The sequence below is a fragment of the Dipodomys spectabilis genome, unplaced genomic scaffold (genome assembly GCF_019054845.1).
Source record: "Dipodomys spectabilis isolate Male_0828 unplaced genomic scaffold, ASM1905484v1 ptg000215l, whole genome shotgun sequence".
NCBI lineage: Eukaryota > Metazoa > Chordata > Mammalia > Rodentia > Heteromyidae > Dipodomys > Dipodomys spectabilis.
This window is the reverse complement of record NW_024870892.1, coordinates 656,525-678,428: the sequence shown is the minus strand read 5'-3', so window position 1 is coordinate 678,428 and position 21,904 is coordinate 656,525. Positions and strand designations below refer to the sequence as shown.

The following is a 21,904-nucleotide window of genomic DNA, read 5'->3' as shown; positions in this document are numbered from 1 at the left end:
ATACATGGTGGATTTAAATGCTGAGGATGAAAGTCATGTCATTGTGTTCGTGTGAACTCCTCATGTTCCACATGCATGTACATACGACACATATGTATGCAAAACAAGCTCCATGAAATTAAATCTAGTCACTATTTACGAACGTAATGGTATTTGCCAACTATGGTAGTGCACACCTGTAACATCAGCGCTCAGACTGCCCAAGCAGGAGGGTGGAGGCCCACCTGAATTATATAGCAAGACTCAGTTTCACAAAAACAATACAAAACAAAAATCCAAAGTCAGTGACATTTAAATAACAAAACACTGGGTGAATGTATTGGTATAGTTCTCCCTTACAAGTAGTTAAAACGTAAGAGTAGACATGTATGTCTGTTTGACTTGTAAGATGTTAGTATTGAGGAATGAGGGCTGTAAAATCTATATATTTCTTGAATTTAAAAACTTGATTATATAAGTAAACATTTCATTTGTTTCTTTAAACTACTACAACAACAAACAATGTCTCTTTTGATGACTACTTCCAGTTTTGGTCCTCTTTCTGTATCTCCAAAATAACATTTTTCATGAGTTAATCTATATTCTTTTAGAATTTCAAAGTGATTTGCATATGTAGACATATATATATACTTACATAGAATATATGAAATGTTTACATCTTCACATTTGAATAAATAGGCTCCATTTTATTTAGGCTAGCTATAACTATCACATATTATATTCAATATCTTCATCTTGTATGTGATGACAGACATTCAAATATTAAATATATTATGCATGAATATTGTACAATGAATTTGTAGTTCTAGATATTAGATTGTGGAAATGGAGCTGCTGGCTATGCACATTTTAATTTTTTTAATATATATGTCTAAATTTCTTCCATATTTGAGAGTACTTTATTGTGAGAATCTTGTCCCCTTAGAGTGGTTTCACTTATATGGGATAATGAAATGTGTACGGTTAGCCAATGAAACAGATGAGAAGCACATTTCTATACCTTTCTAATAAGTTATGAGGTTATAGTCAATTTTATGCATGTTTGTTGCCAATCAGCTTTTTTTCAGTGCATAATCTTGGTCCATTTTTCCCTTGGATTGTTCATATGATTTCTGTTTTTCTACATGACTTTTCTATGTTAAGATTATAGTTTTTTTGGAGTTAACAAAAGATAGGATGCCAGAAGTCCAAAACTCAGAATTGTGTGTAGTATTCTAAGCAGAAGCCATGTTCTAACTGAAGATTAAGTTTGTGGACAAAATGAGTAAGAGTATGGGTTGAAAGATGGCACAAACTCAGGAATGAGTTTGACCTTCCCCCCATTTTCAAATGGCATTGTCATTTGATCCAGCAATTAGCAGTATTGCTCTAATGACTGGAAATTTTGGACACCTTTTCTTTTAATCCTGAGAAAGCATTATCAAGGTACATAAGGTATGTGACAAGAGATTGCATTTAAAAGGTGGTAGAATCAAGTAAAAGAGCGGCTAGCCATACTAAGAAAGGCAGATCTTATAGCTGTCTCCACTCCAAGAATAAAGTACAAAAATAATCATGAGCAGTCCCATCTTGTGCATCTGTCAGGAAAAGGGATGGAGTTCAGAAAGCCCACTGCTGACAGTCACAGGAAATCTTTTGAGAAGATTTCCAAGAACTACAAGGACAGGTAATGGACCATTCCTTATAATTGGTATCTTAAAAGGCAGTAAACCATCTAATGGGATACAAAAATAGGGCCTTTTTCTTTCCTACCCTAATATTCTTCTATAAAAAGCTAACTTTATGTGTCAGTGGAAATAATAGCACACAGCAAGAATTCTACTTTGTGACATTATCGAGCATCTCAAGTGTCTAAAAGGTACAAAGCTAAAAACCAAATGATTTCAGATGGAAAATGTCCCAGATTCTGTGATTTTTATTTCTAAAACAGAAATACAGGAGAAAAATACCAACCTTAATCTAAAATCAAATCTAAGTGGCAACCAGAGGCTTCCAGATTATACTTTATTTTAGAATACTAAGAAATTATAGTTCCCTCACTTTTCAAAATTAATATTAGTAAATTATAATTTGAGGAAACTAGGAAAGGTTTCAAAATTCCTTTGTAGCTGAGAAATTGCCACACACATGACAGGATATTAAATAATTTCAATTTTAGGAATCTCTAATTGAGGGGTTATTGAAAATTCTAGAGCCTTCTTTAAAAAATTTTAAAGAACTTTCTTTAATTGCATATAATTCTTTTTTTTTGTGTGGGGGGGTCCAATCATGGGGCCTGAACGCTGGGACTGGGCGCTGTCCCTCAGCTCTTCAGCTCAAGGCTAGCGCTCTACCACTTGAGCCACAGCACCACTTCTGGCTTTTTTCTTTTTGCTTATGTGGTGCTGAGGAATCAAACCCAGGGCCTCATGCATGCAAGGCAAGCGCTCTACCACTGAGCCACCTTCCCAGCCCCAAATTGCATATAATTCTTGCCTTTATTGCCCACTAAAGATGAAAGGGACATCAAATATAAAAGTCTTGGATTTCATTATATTTTTGGTTAAGAAAAAGTCATTTGGAAAAATTCTATACCAAGTAGCTCTCATGTAATATAGAGTGCTAGATACTTCTTTTAACTTTATTTTATTTTTTTCACTGTTTTATACCAGTTTGGTTTAGCTTGCATTTGATCTTTAGTTGAATAATTGTTCTGTGGATTTGCTCAAATGGAGAGCAGAGTTCTGAGTATTTCCTGGGTTTCTGTGGGTAATGGCTGAAGGTGCTGAACTGAAACTGGATCTTGAGCATAGCTGCAGTTATAGAGATTGGGGACTCAGGTGGTGGCTCATGCCTGTAGCTACTCAGGAGGTGAAGCTCTGAGGATCGCAGTTCAAAGCCAGCCCAGGCAGGAAAGTCCCTGAGACTCTGCTCTCCAATTAATTACCACAAAACCAGAAGTGGTTCTGTGGCTCAAGTGGTAGAGCACTAGCCTTGAGCTGAAGAGCTCAGGGACAGCACTTAGGCCCAGAGTTCAAGCCCCATGACCAACAAAAAAATAAAAAGGAGACAGAGAGAGAGAGAGAGAGAGAGAGAGAGAGAGAGAGAGAGAGAGAGAGAGAGAGAGAGAGAGAGAGATTTGGGGACTCACCATCCATAATAGAGCAATGTAGGCTATAAGATAAGACACCATCTGCCACAGAAAGAGCACAGCAGTGAAAAGCCACTGTTCCTCTGCTGATCTGGCCCTTGCACCCAAATTTCACATAAACAACCTTCTATGTTTCTTTGCTGGTTCTCTAACTCATGGACATATCTAATAACTATGGGGGTTTTGTTTGTTTGTTTGTGTTGTGTTACTTGTAGTTCTGAGTCTCATGCTTGCTTGGCTGGCTCCAGCCCTGTTTTCACAGCTGTAGCTCTGTGGTTTTTGAGGTTATTTTTGAGATAGAGTCCCACTTCCTCCCTGGACTTGTGTCTGAGCAAAGATCCACCTACTTTTATTTTGCTGTGGCTGTTGGATGTGTTCAGGCCCTCCCTAGTAATGGAGTCTTGAGCACCTTTCAGCCCAGGCTGGCCTGGAATCAGCCATCTCAATCTCAACCTCTCTTGTAGCTTTGGAAGAGAGGTACATGTCACAGTACCTGGCTATGACACCCAGGATGACCTTGAACCACACATGCTCCTCCCCATCTCAACCTCCGCTGTGATCAGGATTATGAGAGTGAGGAATTGGCATCCAGCTAATGAATCATTGTTACCTATGCCATGAATTCTATTCTCTGATTTATATCTATTTTATTTCCAGTTCAGGTGTTTCTTTACTATTTTTTTCTATCATTTTCCTTCCTGGCTGATCCATTATGTGAAAAAATAGTTTTATTCCTTCAGCATTCAATCATAATTTTTAAAGGACCTAATCACCAAGGTGTCAGGCATTTGTTCACAACAGAGAAAAATCTTTGGTTTTATTGAGGGTAGAAATTCTACAGAAAATAAGAAAAAAATGAATAAAATAAACAGTCTGTAGTGATTCATGTTAATGAGAAAACGAAAGCAGATAAGAGGACCTGGGAGGGCTGTGGGTGGGGTTTGCAGTTTCAGAGAGAATAGCCAGGAGGGCTTCCTAGAAATAACAAGAGCCACCGACTGGCTCTCTGTGGGAAGAGTATAGGGGGCAGGGAAACTTCCAGAGTGAGGGCCTGAAAAAGGAAGCATGCTCAAATGACTCACTAAGGCTCAAATGAGAAAGTGATTCTCGATAGAGAGAGTGACAAGGAGTGGAATTGATCAGAAAGTTCAAAGGGGACACAGGCCATAGAGCTTTATTATTGGGGTTGGAGAGTAGAAACTGGATTTAAACACTGAACCTAGACCTTGCTAGGCAGGGGCTCTGTCACTTGAGTCACATCTCAGCCCTTTTGCTTTAGTTATTTATCAGAAAGTTTCTCACTTTTTTCTATGGCCAGACCAGGACTTTGATCTATTTACTTATGCTTTCATTGACATTTCATTCATGCCCAGCTTATTGGGTAAGTTGGGGCTATGCTAGCATTTTGTCTGAAATGATCGTAGACTGTGATCCTCTTGATCTCCCTGAATAGCTGTAATTCTAAGTGTGGACCATTGTGGCCGACCCTGGCTTTTGTTCTTAAATGACATGGGAACCCACTGGAACATTGAGAGAAGGTTGATGAGAATCACTCTGCCGGCTACATAGGAACTCAAGGAAAGCTGTAGCCACATAGGAGAATCCATTGACGTCCAAAGAAGAGATGACAAGAAGGTCATAGGAAATATTAGAGAAGATCCAGATGTATCATGCATGTTGTTTAAATGGGATTTACTGAGAGATGGTCTGTGTGTGAAGAGAACGATTACCCCAAGTGAAGAGCAGACTTGATTAACAGAAGAATTGTTCATTTCCAGAACAGATCTCTGTTTTATAACGTGCGAAGTTTGAAGAGTATGCTGATGATGAAAGTGCTTTAGCTGCCAGGATTTTTATCATTTATCTTCTTATTTATAACAGAAAATGTAACTGAATAATAAAAAGGACACAGGCTTAGATTTTTTAAAGTTATTTTGAACAAATAAGGGCTCATAATTAATTGTTTTTTTTTGAATACTAGGTCATCAATCACTGAAATGAAAGTCTTTCCTATTGCATAAAATGGAAGCATTTGCAAAGGCTACATGGTATGAATTTCCCTTCAGACAGACAGCATTCCTCTAAATTTTTGTTGAAAATCCCTATAAACTCTTTTAAGAATTCTTTGCAAGAGGACGAAAAAAAAAAATAGACTTTTTGGTTGGTGGGCCAAAATATCAAAGTATGTGTGACTGGTAGACAAGGAAATGTATCTCTGCATTTTACCACACTCTTGTGGTATTGTGTTTTATATGTCTAAGGTAGCCATGCCTTGTCATCATGGATAAGAGTTCAGCATAGTTGCAATGAATACCTAAAAATGCTTCCTTTTCCAACAGTAAAGAATTCTCGTATCTCCTTGCCTAGAATAACAAAGTATAAACTTTGTTTATATATATAAGTGAAATTCTATGACTGTATTTGATTTTGGTAAACTTGGATTTTGTGGGTACAGGCAGGTGTGTGTGTGTGTGTGTGTGTGTGTGTGTGTGTGTGTGTGTGTGTGTGTGTGTGTGTGTGTGTGTGTGTTTGCTATTCTTAGGACTCTGCCTATGTTCTAACATTTCCTTCAGTAAGAAACAGCATTGCTTTAAGAAGCTTTTAAGAACCATGAAATGAGACAAATTAAAGTCTTGAGAAAAAATTTTATCTTTTCATGTTCCTGAATCGTAACATTAGCCATGAAATCAAAACCCTATATTTAAAAAGTATTCTCATATGTAAAGTATCTCTTTTGATCATTTCAAAAAAACATAAGCAAATCTTTATAGCAAGTGTTTATGTGACATTATGTTGTAAATTTTGCCTTGTTATCTTAGATCTCTGGGGAGAATTCATTCTTCAGGGGAAGGGTTTATATAGAAAATGAATGCCTTTGGTTTGGCAAGCCAGTAACTCATGACAAGGTTAATAGAGTGATTTTGTGAGGGGCAAAAAGAGCTATTTTGCAAAAAAAAAAAAAAAAAAAAATATTTTGAACATTGCTATGTTGTTTCCCTGAAATTTCAACTTTGGTCTATATGTTTGTATGTGATCTTAAAATGTCAACATATTAAATTTTTTAAATTTAATTTTATTTTATTTGTGAACATACTGTACAGAGGGGTTACAATTACATGGGCAGGATAATGCGTACATTTCTTACCAAGCATTGCAGCCTCATCCTTTGGTTTACCCTTCACATCCCTTCCCAGCCTCCCCCCTCCCCCCCAATCCCAATCCTTGTCCTTCCCCCCCCCCCCCCCCACCGCACCGACGTTGTAAAGCTCGTTTTGGACATGACAACTTGTACTTCTCATTGTTGCAACAGGTCCACCTGTATCCTTAAACAACTGGTTTTTCCCCATCTCCTCCACAAGTTATACTGACATCAAATATAGTGAAAGCAGGGGTTATACTGTGGGGGAGGGACATACAAAGCAACAAAGAGATAATCTTATAAATGCATTAGAAACAAATGCATGAAATAAAAAAGCATTAAAATACATATCTAAGGGTTCATTTTCCTAACATCACATTATCTGACCTTTTCCACTTGACTCATACATATACTAGATATTGCAAATAAGGGAAACCATGGGACCTATGTTTCTTTGGGCCTGGCTTACTTCACTTAATATAAATTTTTCCAAGTTTTTCCATTTCCTAACAAATGGGACAATGCCATTCTTTCTGATGGAAGCATAGAATTCCATTGTGTATATATACCACATTTTCTTGATCCATTCATCTACTGAGGGGCATCTGGGTTGGTTCCATATCTTAGCTATGGTAAATAATGCTGCAATAAACATAGTTGTGCTGGTAGCTTTAGTGTGGTCTTGTTTGTAAACATTTGGGTAAATGCCCAAAAGTGGGATTGCTGGGTCATAGGAGAGTTCTATGTGAAGTCTTTTGAGGAACCTCCATACTGCTTTCCAAAGTGGTTGAACAAGTTTACATTCCCACCAACAATGAAGTAAGGTTCCTTTCTGTCCACATCCCTCAACATATTAAATTTTGATAACACTTTTTTTTACCTTTTGAAGATAAAGCCATTTTTGAGAACTTTGCCCAAATAGCCCATGAGCTACTTTAAATATTACTATGTGTAATAGGTGAAACAAAGTAAGTTTGTTAGGGAAGGCCTCAAAGTCAATGGTTCAAGCAAAACACAAGTTGATTTTTTTGGAAGTCACTACTCTGAGTAGGTACGTAGATAATTAGACTCTGACCCAAGAAGTCCTCCCAAAATATAGCTGTGCTCATCAGCTCTGCTACCCTCAGGGCATGTATTCCAAGATTGCCCTCAGAAAAGCCTTTCTCTCTCTAGTTGGTGGAAAGGGATTTTTGTTGGAGGTTATCCACATGAGCAAGAACTTTGTCACAAGGCCACACCTCTATGCAGGAAATTCCAAGAAATATATTCCCCAGCTGGGCAGCCACATGCCCAGGAAGAAGGAAAGAACACCATGTCTTCAGGATTAAATAAGCAAACTTCTGCCCCAGGTTTAAATAAGCAAACCATAATCTATTCCTAAAAGAGCCAGTTTAGTTAAATCAAAATGGAGTTATTCTTATAAAATAGTTTCTCTACTTAATACTTACTTCTCAAATTATTATACTTGTATCATGAAGCAGGGCAGTAGTTGGAATTTCAGTTAGCAAAAATATGACTGGAAGATACGTTTAAAACTAAACAAGAGTCATTTGTGAATTTTATGTTGCTTCAGTATGCCTAATGGACTGGTAAAAGGAATAAAAATCTTGCTGGATTTTGGGTGTGATTTCTGAGACTGTAAAAAAAAAAAAAACCAACAACAACAACAAAAAAAAAACTGTTTCTATCCATTCTTGCTAGACACTAATCTGAGGAGCACAGAGAGAGCAGAGAGAAGGTAGAAATATTTTTTTCACCACCCCAAACTGAAACTCAAAGGAACTATTACTAATCCCAAAATAAAGGAATTTTTCTCTTCCCCTCCCTTCCCTGTCCTTGGGCTAGTCTGTTTAACTTTAAAAGCAGCATTTTTGCTTCTACAAAGTATACTAGACAGGAATTTGTTCAAATTCCTCAAAACCAAGCCAGGAAAAGTTCAGAAGTCTTAGGCATGCGTGGCAGGCTGGGGACATCAAGATGATTCATTAAACTACTGCTCCAGGCTTGCTTTTCTGGGCAAACTCAGGGATGCATCTCAGCTTTCCTGAGCCCCAGTCTCTTCGTTGTTAATAACAGACAAATAAGAATCAACTTGTCCATGTGTTGATACAAAAATTAAAACATAGAAAGGGCCTATGTGTGAAAGGACCACTCTTTCCATTGGCATAATCTCAGAAAGGGAGATTAGGGAGTTTAGCCACAACACTGTGGCTAGTAGGTGACACCTGGGTCAGGGCTGAGTAATGCAGCTGTCCATTGTTTTGTTATCTTAACGCCAGCAGCTTTTCAACAAAGATTCTTACTCAAAAACCTAAGCTAGCACTCAAAGATCTATGGAATGGGGTAGACAAGAGACCAGGCCTTCTTCTGGTTGTGAAGACTTTAGTAATGGTGGTGGGGAAACAAGCCCCTCCCTTGGACACTGATACTAGTGTCCAAGGTGGTTAATGTTTACCAGTAGCAGGACCTCCATGCCTGCCCTATGTCTATGTCTTTCAAGAGCATCTGTTCAAAGCCCCACTCCAAGAGACCAAGAAAATACAACTTGATAATAGCATCACATTTCCAACACACAAGGAAGATCTGCTAGCAGAGTGTTCCGGCAGGAGTAAAGGGAAACTCCAACCTGTACTGCCCCTTCCTAGCTAGGTTGGATTGAGCAAATAACTTAACTGGCTAGATTCCATTTCTTTATCTCTGAAATGGGGTTACTGATACTGAGGAGGCTGGGAGGACGAATGAACTACATTCTGACTCACACCAACTTGTTTAATCTCAGACATCCCATTCATCTAGTGACATATATGCTGAGGTGGTGTGCGATGGTGTCTTTCCACCCGTCAACCATGGAGGGGCACTGGGAGAAAGGTGGGAGCAGAGTTAAAGATGGAGAAGGGTTGTGTGCATACTGTTCTACAGGCTGTCAAACTTCCCAACATGAACAGTGCAGGCATTATCCACCTTGTTGAGCAGCAATAGGAGAGAAGAGTCACAAGAAACAATCAAAGACGGTGATGCAGAGCAAATGGAAGCCAGGTCTCGGAGAAGTAGAGTCACACACTAGTAACCAGTGATAGCACTGGCAGGGAGATGGACCCAGTTGTACTGTTCAGCAGTTCTTTTTTAAAATAAATAAGTTTTTTATTGTAAAAATACTGTACAGAGGGGTTATAGTTACATGAGCAAAGTGATAAGTACATTTCCTATCAGGCATTGTTGCCTCCTTTGTTTTTCCCCTACCATCCCTTCTCTTCCACCTCTACAACTTATACTCCCCCCCCCTGCCCGCCTAAATTGTAAAGTTAATTTTTCAACATAGTGTCATGTACATTTCATTGTTACAATGGGTCAACCTGTATCCCTATTTAAACTTTTTGTTTTTTCAGTTCCCCTCCCCAAATTAGACTGTCATCAAATGCAATGAAAACAGGGGTTATACCGTGGAGGAGGAACATACAAAGCAACAAAAAAACACCACATGGTATATTTATAAATTCGTTAGAACAATAGCAAGAAAGAAAAAAACCACTTGTTTCCCTATCTTGGGGTTGATTTCATTTAATATAATCTTACCTGGTCATATGTATGTAGTTTTTTACCTTTTCTGCTTGTCCCAGACATATACTAGTTATTGCAAATAAGGCAAACCATGGGACCTACGTTTCTTTGGGCTGGCTTACTTCTTAACCTATGTGACTACAGGGCTGTAGACCTTGCTCACACCACACATGAGCTCTGTTGCATTGGGCATCCAGCAGTAGATTGTTCTTAGACACTATTTCTTCACAGAAATGTTTTTGTGCAATTCTCCCCTCCTGGAGACTCTCCAAGTTGGCAGATGAGCTGACTGGCCAGCTTTCACTCTTGACATCTATAATTGTGGCTGTCCTCATTCTCTAACATTCCCTAACCAGTAATTCTATCAAATATTACTGCCTGCTTTTCTCCCTGACCTACTCTCACAGTTTACTTTTAAAGGATGACTTAACTCTCTGAATGATTGTTTTGCTCCTCCTGTGTGCTCTTCTAGTATCACTATGCTGTGTTTTTTTAATGTATTTATCTCAGATTTATTGAAAATCATATTTGGCTAATACCACTTGAGTATCTTTCTTTCTCATTTAGATCTGAATTGGATTTTAATATGCTTTTGTGAACAGTGTTAATGATTTATTTCCAAGATTGGTCCATGTTTTATTCTAGTCTTGCTACTGTAAATATTTTCAGGTAGAACAACTAGCTCTAGCTCGATGTTAATTTTGAATTTTTTATCTTTACTGCTGGTACATAATAATGCAGAGATGTGAACTATTTTATCCTCCAAAAGGAAGAAATAATCATATTCTTTCCAAATGCCTGCTTCTAAATTTTTGGATTGTGATGAAATTCTTATGCCATTACTGTTAAGTTCTGGCCTTTTTTGCTTTGATTTCTTTTGACTGTAGTATCTAATAAATCTTTCAAAACTGGGTGGTGACAAAGCCAAAGAGACCGAATTTCTGGCATGGTATTTCAGGTTTACTCTTGGAGAATGCATTAAAAACTTCTAATTAACATTGATTTAGTGTTCTAGTCATGGCCAATAGCACTGTCATGCCCAGGGTATCCATGGGAGGTGAGGGCCAGGACGGTGACCTGGCTGATTCCACATCATATGAACAAGAAATCATGGATGCTTAGAGCTTTCAGGAAGGCAACTGTAAGCTAAGTACAGGTTTCTTGAAATCAACTAATGGAAAGTAAATTTCCAAGATGCTCTTTCAATGTGAAATCACTGCTTCTTAAAGGGAGAGAGGTAATTCAAAAGCAGACAGGCTTCTGGCAGGATTTCTTTGCTGTCTTCCCTCCCAGTCTACCTGGAAAGTGCCCAGCCCCAGAGACAGGAACTATTTGCCTTGGCACATGAGTCTGTGTCTTTGGAATGTTTCTGCTTTAATCCCAAGCGATGCTGCCAACATCAGCATCCATCCTTGTCAACATTTCTTTGCCATTTGTGCATACTATGGCTGAAGATTTTACCTCTCCCTGCCCACGGGCATTTTCTGTTCACCACGTGAACGTTTAGAAATTTTCTATATTTACAGAAATATATTTCAACTAACAATTTTTACTACTTATAACAATTTTACCATAGGAAAATAGATATAAGCATAGATATTTTTTAATCAATCTGATCTTTTACTGTGAAATTTTAGAGTGAGGACAGTGACGTTTTAGGTTTTAGTCAAAACCAAACTGCAAACTGGGAAACATAGAGCTCATAAATATGTCTTAAAGTATTTATAGTAAAGTAATTACATCTGGGCGCTGGTGGCTCACACCTGAGCTCCAAGGATCATTGACTAAAACCAGCTGGGGAAGAAGAGTTCTCAAGAATCTTATCCCCAATTAGCAACCAAAAACTCCAGAATGAAGGTGTGTCACAACGGCAGTGCAACAGCCTGGAGAGAAAAAAGCCAAGGGACTGCCTGAGGCTCTGACTTCGGGCCCCAGTGCAGCACACAATGGAAGCAGTACTAATCTCTGTAGGGTTTGTTCTGTGTTCTAGAACATGAAATTTTAAAATGTCTTGTTTTGCTTGACCTGGTTTTGTTATTTTGGCAGCTGCATGCAGTTCACAGGCTGAGTGAGTAGTGCTCATGAGCTGAACATGTGGACCTGACCTTTTAAATACAATTATAATGGGCTGGGAAGGTGGCTCAGTGGTAGAGCGCTTGCCTTGCATGCATGAGGCCCTGGCTTCTATTCCTCAGCACCACCTAAGCAGGAAAAAAAAAAAGCCGGAAGTGGCTCAAGTGGTAGAGTGCTAGCCTTGAGCAGAAGAGCTGAAGGACAGCGCCCAGGCCCAGAGTTCAGGCCCCAGACCAGACCTCCCCCAAAAAACAAACCAATTATAGTTGTAAGATTACATCAGAGACTACCACAAGGTTACATCATGGGGAAAATACTCGACATAATTCTAGAGGTTTATTTTAGCAAACTGGAACAAGATTTTGAGAAATAGCAAACATCATTCATGAAGAATGAATTCATTAGGATAAATTAGTCATTAAAATAATTAGAAAGGTGACTTCATTCCAAATAATGTGATTCTAGCTGATGTATTGCTTAGAAAACCTCTGCCATTTAGGGTAGCTGTTTATGCTCACGTCAGTCTGTTGACATTCTCATTTTCTGAAAATGGTTACACTGAGCCTTAGCGACTAAGTTGTATTTTGTTTAACCCAAATGTCTACCTGAAGAATACAATTCTCTCACTTTTGTTTCTTCAAATTGACTCCTGACAATAAGATTTACTTTATGATAACTACTGCTGGGTAAAATTTATTCTTGTCACAGGTCTTACTGCCAGGATTTGTGTTTGAGTTCCTATGAAGACATAAGTGTTGAGGTGATGGGAATATGTGGGTAGGCAAAAAAAAAGAAACAAAATACACTCAAGAGTGAATCTCACCCCTACCTTGTTTGTTTGTTTGTTTTTAATTCTATGGCTAAAGTCTGTCAGAGATATTCCAATTGAGAGTGGACAGACTATCAGTGGGTAAGGGAAACAGTTCACCAAAACAAAAAAGAATGAAAATATTGAGTTTTGTCCCCAGTAAGTGGCCTCAAGCCACAATTTAATTAAAGAAGCAACCTCACAGACTAACTTCCTTCCTGCCAGGTAGGTTTCTTTATGGAATCTACACCTTTAGGTCTGGAGCTAGTTAGCACATTTGTATTCTGTGCTCCATTTCATAGACCAGAAAGAACTAGATTCAGAATTAGTCTATATTCTTTGGGTTTGCTCTTGAAAATATTGAATCTCTCCAAAGAAAACCATGGAAAACTTGCAAAAAACAGAAGTGGTATTTGTGGTTTTAGCCTGAATCCTAGCTACCCAAAAGGCTGAGATCTAAGGATCATGGTTTGAAACCAAACCAGGCAGGAAAGTATGTGAGACTTTTAATCTCCAATAAACTACTCAGAAAAAGCTGGAAATGGCACTGTGGCTCTCGCGGTAGAGTGTTAACCCTGAGTACGGAGAGACTCAGGGACAGCGCCCGAGGGATGGGGCCCAGGTGAACTCAGGTCTTGCTGAGGGTGCTGGGGATTGTCATTAGGCTGAGAATAGAGGTATTAAGACCCAGAGGACATCAAAGACGAATCTGCTGAAAGGTAGAGGGAAAGCTACACGGATATGGCCAGCACCACTCAGAGCCTTAGCTTCTTCCTCAGAGCTAACCACCAGCCACAGCCAGGAGCAGGTCACACACTTGACATGTGTCCATTTAAATAGTGGTCAGATCCTGGGAAATAGTTGCAGGAGGGATTTTTCCCCCTATATTTTGCAAAGTCAGAAGCAGAGAAGAGATGAGAAAAGACTGTCCTAAATTTGGTTGTCTTTGCAACTATTAGAAAAATAATATTCAAAGTCATTTTTGCTGGTGAGGTTCATAAGGATAAGAAACATTTCCTTTATTACCCAGAATTTATTTTCCTGCAGAGATTGGGGGGGGGGTATATTTTCACAATTTTCTCCTCTCTTTGTATCCACAAACCTGCTCTTTGAGCTGCACGGTGTTTTCCAATTTTTTCCCCTTTTGTCAAAATAGGAACAGTGGCATAAAAGCTTCAAGATGACATATTTCATGTTATATTCTCCTTAATTCAAAAAAATAATCTTCCCTGTAGATGCTATAATGGAATATCTGGGCAAGGCGAGGGAGGATAATTGTCATTGTTCCTCTCTGATTTAATCTTACATTGACAATCTTCATATTTTAGCCAAAATGCTCAAATTGTAAAGCTATTAAACTTTATTGCTGGTTCATAATGGATTTGGGCAGCTGCTTTACTGTTTTCGTTCAATAACTAGAGGAAAATAAGGGACATAAATTATTTGTTTTATGTTGAAATTGTTGTTCATATTCAGTCCACAAAAGCAAAGTGTTGTACCTTTCCGTCACATGTATGTCATTAGTTAGAACAGGTTCTTCTCTCTTCCGTTTGCATTTTATTCTTTGTAAGAGCTGTTCTTCTCTGAATTCTGTTTTAAAAGCATCTTCTTGCATGACTTCTCTGATATACCTTAACTTTAGTCTTTCAGAAAAGAATTGATTTTATTTAAATAGAAAATAACCTCTTCTTTTTGTTTCTTGTTTTGTTTTGTCTTGTCAGTCATGGGGCTTGAATTAAGAGCCTGGGCACTGCCCCTAAACTTTTTGGTTCAAGGTTAGCACTCTACCACTTTGAGCCATAGAGCCATTTCTGGCTTTCCAAGTGGTTAATTGGAAATAAGAGTCTCACAGACTTTCTTGCCTGGGCTGGCTTTGAACTGTGATCCTCAGATCTCAGCCTCCTACATAGTAAGGATTACGGGTGTGAGCCACTGTTTCCTGGCTCAAAAACCTCTTCTTAAAGCCCTGCTCCAGAACAAGAGAAAATATAAGGAAAATGTACCAAAAATTGGGTTGAAGCTATGTAATAGGATAAATAAACTCGATTTATTATTCTATTAGAATTCTATCACAAGCACCTTCTCTGACTTATGCTCTTCACTTTCCTTTGCTGATAAACCTGACCTACAATATCTACCCTCATCCCCAACTTTTGTTATCTACCAAATAAGACTATATACGCTTTGCAAATACCACCTGTTATAGCAATGACTTAGCAACATATAGATATCAGGTTCTTAACATGAGAGGAAATATGCCTCCTGTTCTAATTTGTGTGTGAAAGCTCAAAAGTTCATCTCATGGAACTAGAGAACAAGGAAAGAGGGGAAGGATGAAGAAGGGATAGATAGTTAAGGGCACTGGGGTCTAAATCAAGAACTAACAAACTTCTAATGATATGTATTACACTCAAATAGCTGTAGTTGAACACAATTAATTCTCTTTCAAAATAGCCATTAGGGAAAATTTTGAATGATAGCCATCTGAGATGATGGAGATGTCAATTACTAGGACCTGATGATTTTATAAATGTATGGAGATGTCATATTGTACCCATAAATTCACATAATTACTATGTATCAATTAAAAACAAAACTATGGAGAAAAAGGAGTCAGCACATATAGAAATTATAGTCTAAGTATTAGGAACATGAGCATACATTAATGTGTAATCAGCACTCACTGAATAAGGCTACATTGTACTGTTTGTCTCAACATTTCTTTCAATTCCCTTCATTCCCATTGTGTAAGCCTTTTTCAGAGGCTTTCTGCATGCATCCTCACATTGGTTCTGCTCTGATAGTTTCTGCTGGTGTGTCCTTCTTCCATTTACAGGCCCAGAGACAGCAAGAACCACACATAGTATAGCAACATCCTTCTCAGTTTGAGTATTTGGCCATATGCATTCCCATTGTATCCTTCTGTGTGATCAGCATCTATGTAGGCAGATTTCGCAATTATTGAAGATCTTTATGGCAGCAAGATTTTTTGAGGTCATAAGTTTGCCAATTGTATAAATAACAGCATAAATCACATTTGCTTTACCAGCAATTTTGTTTTGACAGTGTGTTTTTATTGATGTGTCTCATAAAATGTTCATAGTAGTGAACAAAATTTTTTCTGTTTTATAATACTGAGGATACCTGAAATGGCCAAGGCATCACAATGTGCTAGGCCTTAACAGAAGTTGCCATTCAATCCTCAGCCCTACAAGGTCTGTGCATAAAGCATGGCTGCAGGGAAGATGTCCTTGAAGTTAGTCATGTAGAACATTCCAGAGCATCATTCCAGAATGATTGCATTAATCCCACTTCTCCTACTCATCATTGCACAACCTTGTTACCCAATTTTCCTGCATCTTAGTTCGCCCATCTGTAAAGTAACTCCTAATGTTATAACAAACAAAACACGTCTTTTCCCTGTGTGACAGTTTAGGTTCTCTGTACCAGATGTCCAAAAATCTGGCCATATATGAGATTACTTTTCAATGAGACAATACTCACTCCCTCAAAATAAAACAATCTGTTGTTTTGCCACCTTACATCTAGGCACTCAGTAAGCATCATGGGATATGAAGATAGACGCACCACATTAATTTTCTGTATTGAAGAATACCTTAGTCTCACTGTGAGAAAGAGATTTTAAGTGTGACTCAGTTTTCAGATTTATTTCATTTCAGTTAAAGATGTGACAGTTATTTCACATACTCAAAGAGTGAAGTCCCATGTGGTGAGCTTACATGACATGCCTTCTTTCTAAATTATATCTCTATCTGCAGTGGATTCCAACATTCATTTCCCTTTTCTCAAGAGTAGATGCACAGATAAAGATAGAACAAAATCATATGATCACTAAGGAAGTTCAAGTACCCTGCCATGAAGTCAAATACAAGAATTAGAGTACATGGGATGTTAATCTCTTTTAAGGAGCTCTTGTTATAGAGAGAATCCGTGAATAAATACGGATAGTTTCTCTGAGACATGTTTTCCTGTTTTGAAGGCCAGCCATAGCTCAGTCTGCTCTCCTCTCCTGACAGGCACCAGCATATTCACCGTCTATGAAGCGGCCTCCCAGGAAGGCTGGGTCTTCCTCATGTATCGCGCCATTGACAGCTTCCCCCGCTGGCGGTCCTACTTCTACTTCATCACTCTGATTTTCTTCCTCGCCTGGCTTGTTAAGGTACTGGAAACCATTGGCCTTCACCAAGTTTAGATCTTGGGCTAGTTCTGCAGGTCTGGTGTCTGTTGATTGTTCTCCTCTGCTTCCTCATTGCCAGTGTTTGCTAAGTGTGGTCTGTCACTCTCTTTCAGAACGTGTTTATTGCTGTCATCATTGAGACCTTTGCAGAAATCAGAGTCCAGTTTCAACAAATGTGGGGATCACGAAGCAGCACGACCTCTACAGCCACTACGCAGGTATGGTCCCAGACAGGGGATGTCACAATCCACTCACACGTGCACAGTTTCCCATTGTTTTCTCCAAGGCAGTTAGCTATGTAGACTATTCCAGAATGTTCTACAACTTGAGGGGGATTCTGATATAAATGGAATGCTGTCAGGGAACTCTTTGAAAACACAGACACCCCAGGTATTCAAACCCAGAACAACTCTGTGATGGCATGAGGTCATCTATAATTTTTCAGCAGCTCTACGGGAGCTTTCACTAGGAACATTTGACTTGATTCTGATACCATGATTCTCAAAGAGGCCTGTAGAGAAAATAGAGCACTATGGAACTTCCTGCTTTTTATACACATTTACTCATATAATTGGAAGCTAGCTTACCTACAGGATTAGGAATTTGAGAATGGAAAACGTATTTCATTCAGTATGAAACAATCACAATACAACAAACTATAGAAAAACAATCATTGACCAGAGGCTCATGCCTGTGATTATTTGAGGAAGTATTCTCATAAGCTCCCAAGAAATTGGAGGTGATATGATTTTGCCAAAAGTAGCCACAGAGTTCCATGCACAGAACTAGATAGCAATTGAGTCTTGGTTCTTACCTTTGGTTTGTGTGCATGTTTGTTTGTTTGGTAATTAGGAACCGCAAGGACAGGCTAATGTATCTTATATATGAATCCTCATGAGAGAAAAGAAAAGTTTCAGGACCAAAGGAAAAAGATGTAAGATCTTCCAACTATTATTTTGATATCCAGTTGGAAATGAAATGGAAGTTTCTACCTGCTTGCATGGCACTAAGGGGACAAAGACTTCTATGGAAGGGTCAAGGTACAAATTTTACTTTGGAAAGCTTTAAGTTGAAACTTTACTGATAATACATTTAGATGCTATTAAAACATATTAAACATAAATATTTAGGAAAGGCCTTAGGATGCTGCAGCATCTTGATGAGTCTGTGGAAGTCTTGAATTGTTCAGCCAATTCATGATGGATTAAATGGTGGTGTCATTCAATTTTTTCAAGCAACATTTCAAACTTCTGGGGAAAAAATAATATCAATGCTCTCTAGGTTCTATAATAGATACCACATGGAGTTACCATCAAGGAATCCAGCCTCTGCTCTCATCTCTTTTAACCAACTGTGAGGGTCCATTCTGGGGTGGCCAGCACTGAGGAGTATATTTTCTGTTACAGACGTAGAGACCTAAGTGGAAGCTAGAATTGTGAACTCAGCATATAACATGCAGTGCTCCTGAGAGATGACCTACAATGTCTTTAAAACCCTATTTTCTTTATTAAGTAACTCTGATGGATAGAATCACAGCTGGAAAGGGAATGTTTGGATGCACACTTCATCAGCCAGCAGTTATAATAGAAAATGAAATGTGAAGAGTTTGAACAAAGTTGTACAAAATTATTTTGAAGCAAAATTGCACTTAATCAGGGAAGCATAAAGTCTGTAATTCAGAGGGAATGTGTCTAGATGTTCAGCAGAGGTAATCACACAGAGAATTGTGAAAAACCTTCATTAAGAAAAATGCTGTGGCTGAGGACCCAGTTGCTAAGCAACTGAAGCTCCTGCTGACAGCCTCCTGGTGAAACACCATTTAGGCAACCTAGCAACAGGCCTCAAGCCCCGCCTACCCCTAATAACCACTTTCAAGCAGTCCCAGATGCTTTTTTTATGTGTATGGAAAGGAGAGATATCATTTGCCATGATTCTGTTACATTTGTAAAGTCTAAACAGACTCTGCGAGCAAGGACTTTGTCATAAGCACTCTGAAGCACGAAACCACAACTTCCTAATTCCCAGGATACTGGGAATGAAATAATGATGGTTATTGTATTGTAAATCACAGTTTCCTAGAAGGAAAGAACATTCTTGCTTTTCTCTGGAAATGTGGACAGTCCACAGTTTGATATGTTTTTTCATCACCAAACGGTTACAGAGGTCCTTTAGATGTCTCTGTAGATTTCCTATGACATTCATGTGTAGAAGAAGCAATTCACTGGGAGGTGGGTCTGACATGAATCATTCAGAGGCAAAAAAAAATTAGTGAGGAGAAATTTATCTTTAAAATATTAAAACAACTGAGTGCCAGAGGCCCAGACTTCTAATCCTAGCCTCTCAGAAGGCCGAGATTTGAGGATTGTGGTTCAAAGCTAGCTCAGGCAGAAAAGCCCATGAGACTCTTCTCTCCAATTAACCCACAAAAAGCTAGAAATGGGACTGTGGCTCAAGTGGTAGAGTGCCAGCTTTGAGCAAAATAGCTCAGGGACAGCACCCAACATAAGTAAATAATATATCAAAGCAACATTTTTCAATTGACTAATCACTCACCAAATGCCTCTGGATCACCTCACAGACATAAATTACAGAAAAAATTAATTATGGAGGCCATAATACCATATGTGACAGCAAAATGGATAGAAAACATGGAACAGGTTTCATCCATAAATTCCTAACTTTTATAAACAAATCAGTGAGATCCTACTGAAGATGTACTGTTTGTATAATGAGAGCAATATCTTCTGGAGCTATTCTGTGTGGTTGAGCACTCTCAGGATAGTGTTCTCTGGATTATTTACCCCTCCTTTACACAGAAGACCTTCAGGGTAGAGCTGAGGGAGGAAAGGAAGCTGCTTTGGAATTCTTCCACCTCTGCCCTTGAATCAGCATTCTGAGAATACGCCTAAAGCACTGTTGTATAGAGAATGTGCAGTGCTCTGTGGAAAGACAGAAAGGCATAGATGAAAAGATGTGTGAGCAAAAATGGAAAAACTTCTCCACCAACAATGAGTAAAAAATGCACAAATTAATGTTCAAAGACAGTACTTTAGGAGAAATTTGTTTATTGTGTTCTAAGACCATTGGCTTCCACATGAATGCACATCACTCAGATATGTAAGAAAGCAACTAATGAGCACAATTTCAAAAAGGGCTGGGGTGATAGTGAGCCCCTTCCAGAAAGAAGAAGTGGTAAGAAAACAGGCATTCACCATAGGTAGGAAGCAGAAATGAGAATTGCATTTAGTTAGATGAGTCCTTAAGTGTATTATACAACAATGAAATCAAATCAGTGTCCACTCTCATCACTAGGTATAAGAACTATGATCTATTTCTTAAATCATGCCTTTGGAAAGAACCCAAGGAGTGTATTATACGAATTTCAAAATAAATTTTAGAGTTTCTTTACATTATTAATGTATGTATGTGTGTGTTTGCTTGTGTGTGTGTTTGGCAGTTGTAAGTGCAATTAAGCATTTAGCAATGTCCCCTGTTCCCAAGATTCATTCTCTTACTGTCTCCCAATACATAAACTAACCATAAGGATATGTCACCTATAGGAAACAAAAGCATTCTTAACTACTTTATATACTAGTGACCCTTTATCAAACTCTAGCAGCTGCAAATGACAAGCTGGAGATAATTCTCAAGGCTGAAATCGCCATGGTTTCCAAATGATTATACTAGGAGAAGGGTGATCATGGAAATCCATTATGAGTAATGGATAATGTCCTTTCCTTCCTCACGTCTTAGAATCCCAAGCATATATTGACAGTGGCACTGAGCAGGGTGTAATGACAGTAAAGCCCATCTTACTTAATTGTCATGATAGTAATATAAAATAGGTGTTATAAGTGTGTCAGCTTTACAGATTAAAAAATGACAAAGACTGGAAAATTACTTTTCTTACTCAACATTAAAACCAGGTTGCCCAGATGCAAACACTTTCTGCTTCACTCACTGTGCACTTCTCTTTTCTTTTAATTTACTCATCCCAAATGCCGCTGCTCTCTCGATGCCTTCTATGAACTTTTCTTTTCCTTAAGAAATTAGTATTTTTGTTGCCCAAAAGGGATAGGGATATTCTCATATGCTGCTATTACTGTGTAAACAGGATCAGATGATCCTCTAGAAAACTGTTTGACAGTATCTATCAAAAAGCCTTCATAGACATACACACTCTTTGGCCAAAGAGATTCCTATTCTAGGAGCTTGTCCTGAGAATTTTGAAAAGTAGTCAAAGACTTATATTTGAGGATTTTTTTCTTTTTTTATTGTGAGAATACTGTACAGAGGAGTTACAATTACATGGGCAAGATAACGAGTACATTTCTTATCAAGCATTGTTGCCTCCTCTTTGTTTCCCCTTCCCATCCCTTCCCATACTCCTCCCCCCCCCCACACCAAAGTTGTAAAGTTCGTTTTTCGACATAACGACTTGTATATCTCATTGTTGCAATGGGTCCGCCTTTTATGAAAACATTTTGTTATGTTTAAAAAATAGTTTGAAAAGAGGAAGAGGAAATTCAGGAGATGGGTGGGGAGATGGAAAAGGATGATGAAAGGAGTAACATTCATCAAGATGCATTATACTTACACACTGACTTGTTGAATGGTAACCCCTCTGTACAACTACTTGAAGGTCATAAAAATTTGAAATTATACTCTTGTTATTGATTGTTAATTATGAAAATGGGATAAATGCAAACCATTACAATAACTGTGTGTGAATGTGTGTGTGCACATGTGCGTGCACGTGTGCACTGGTACTAGAGCTTAAAGGCAGGACCTAGGTACTCTCCTTAGCTTTTTTGCTTCAGGCTTGAACCACAACTCCACTTCTGGCTTTTGCTGGTTAATTGGAGATAAATCTCATGGATTTCTCTGCCTAGATTGGCTTTAGACCGTGATCCTCAGATCTCGGCCTCTTGAGTAGCTAAGATTGTAGGTCTGAGCCACTATATTCCAACTAGGATTGAATTTTTTTTATTGTGAAAG

The 21,904-nt window shown here is 38.5% G+C and overlaps 1 protein-coding gene across 1 annotated transcript in view; it reads left to right on the top strand.

Annotated features, from left to right (window-relative positions):
• Window positions 1-21,904, top strand: part of Nalcn (sodium leak channel, non-selective) — a 213,227-nt gene that overhangs the window by 39,311 nt on the left and 152,012 nt on the right. The window contains exons 7-8 of the mRNA XM_042697164.1: window positions 16,746-16,888; window positions 17,020-17,124. Of these exons, the coding sequence (XP_042553098.1) occupies window positions 16,746-16,888; window positions 17,020-17,124 (248 nt within the window). The remainder of the gene's footprint in view (window positions 1-16,745; window positions 16,889-17,019; window positions 17,125-21,904) is intronic.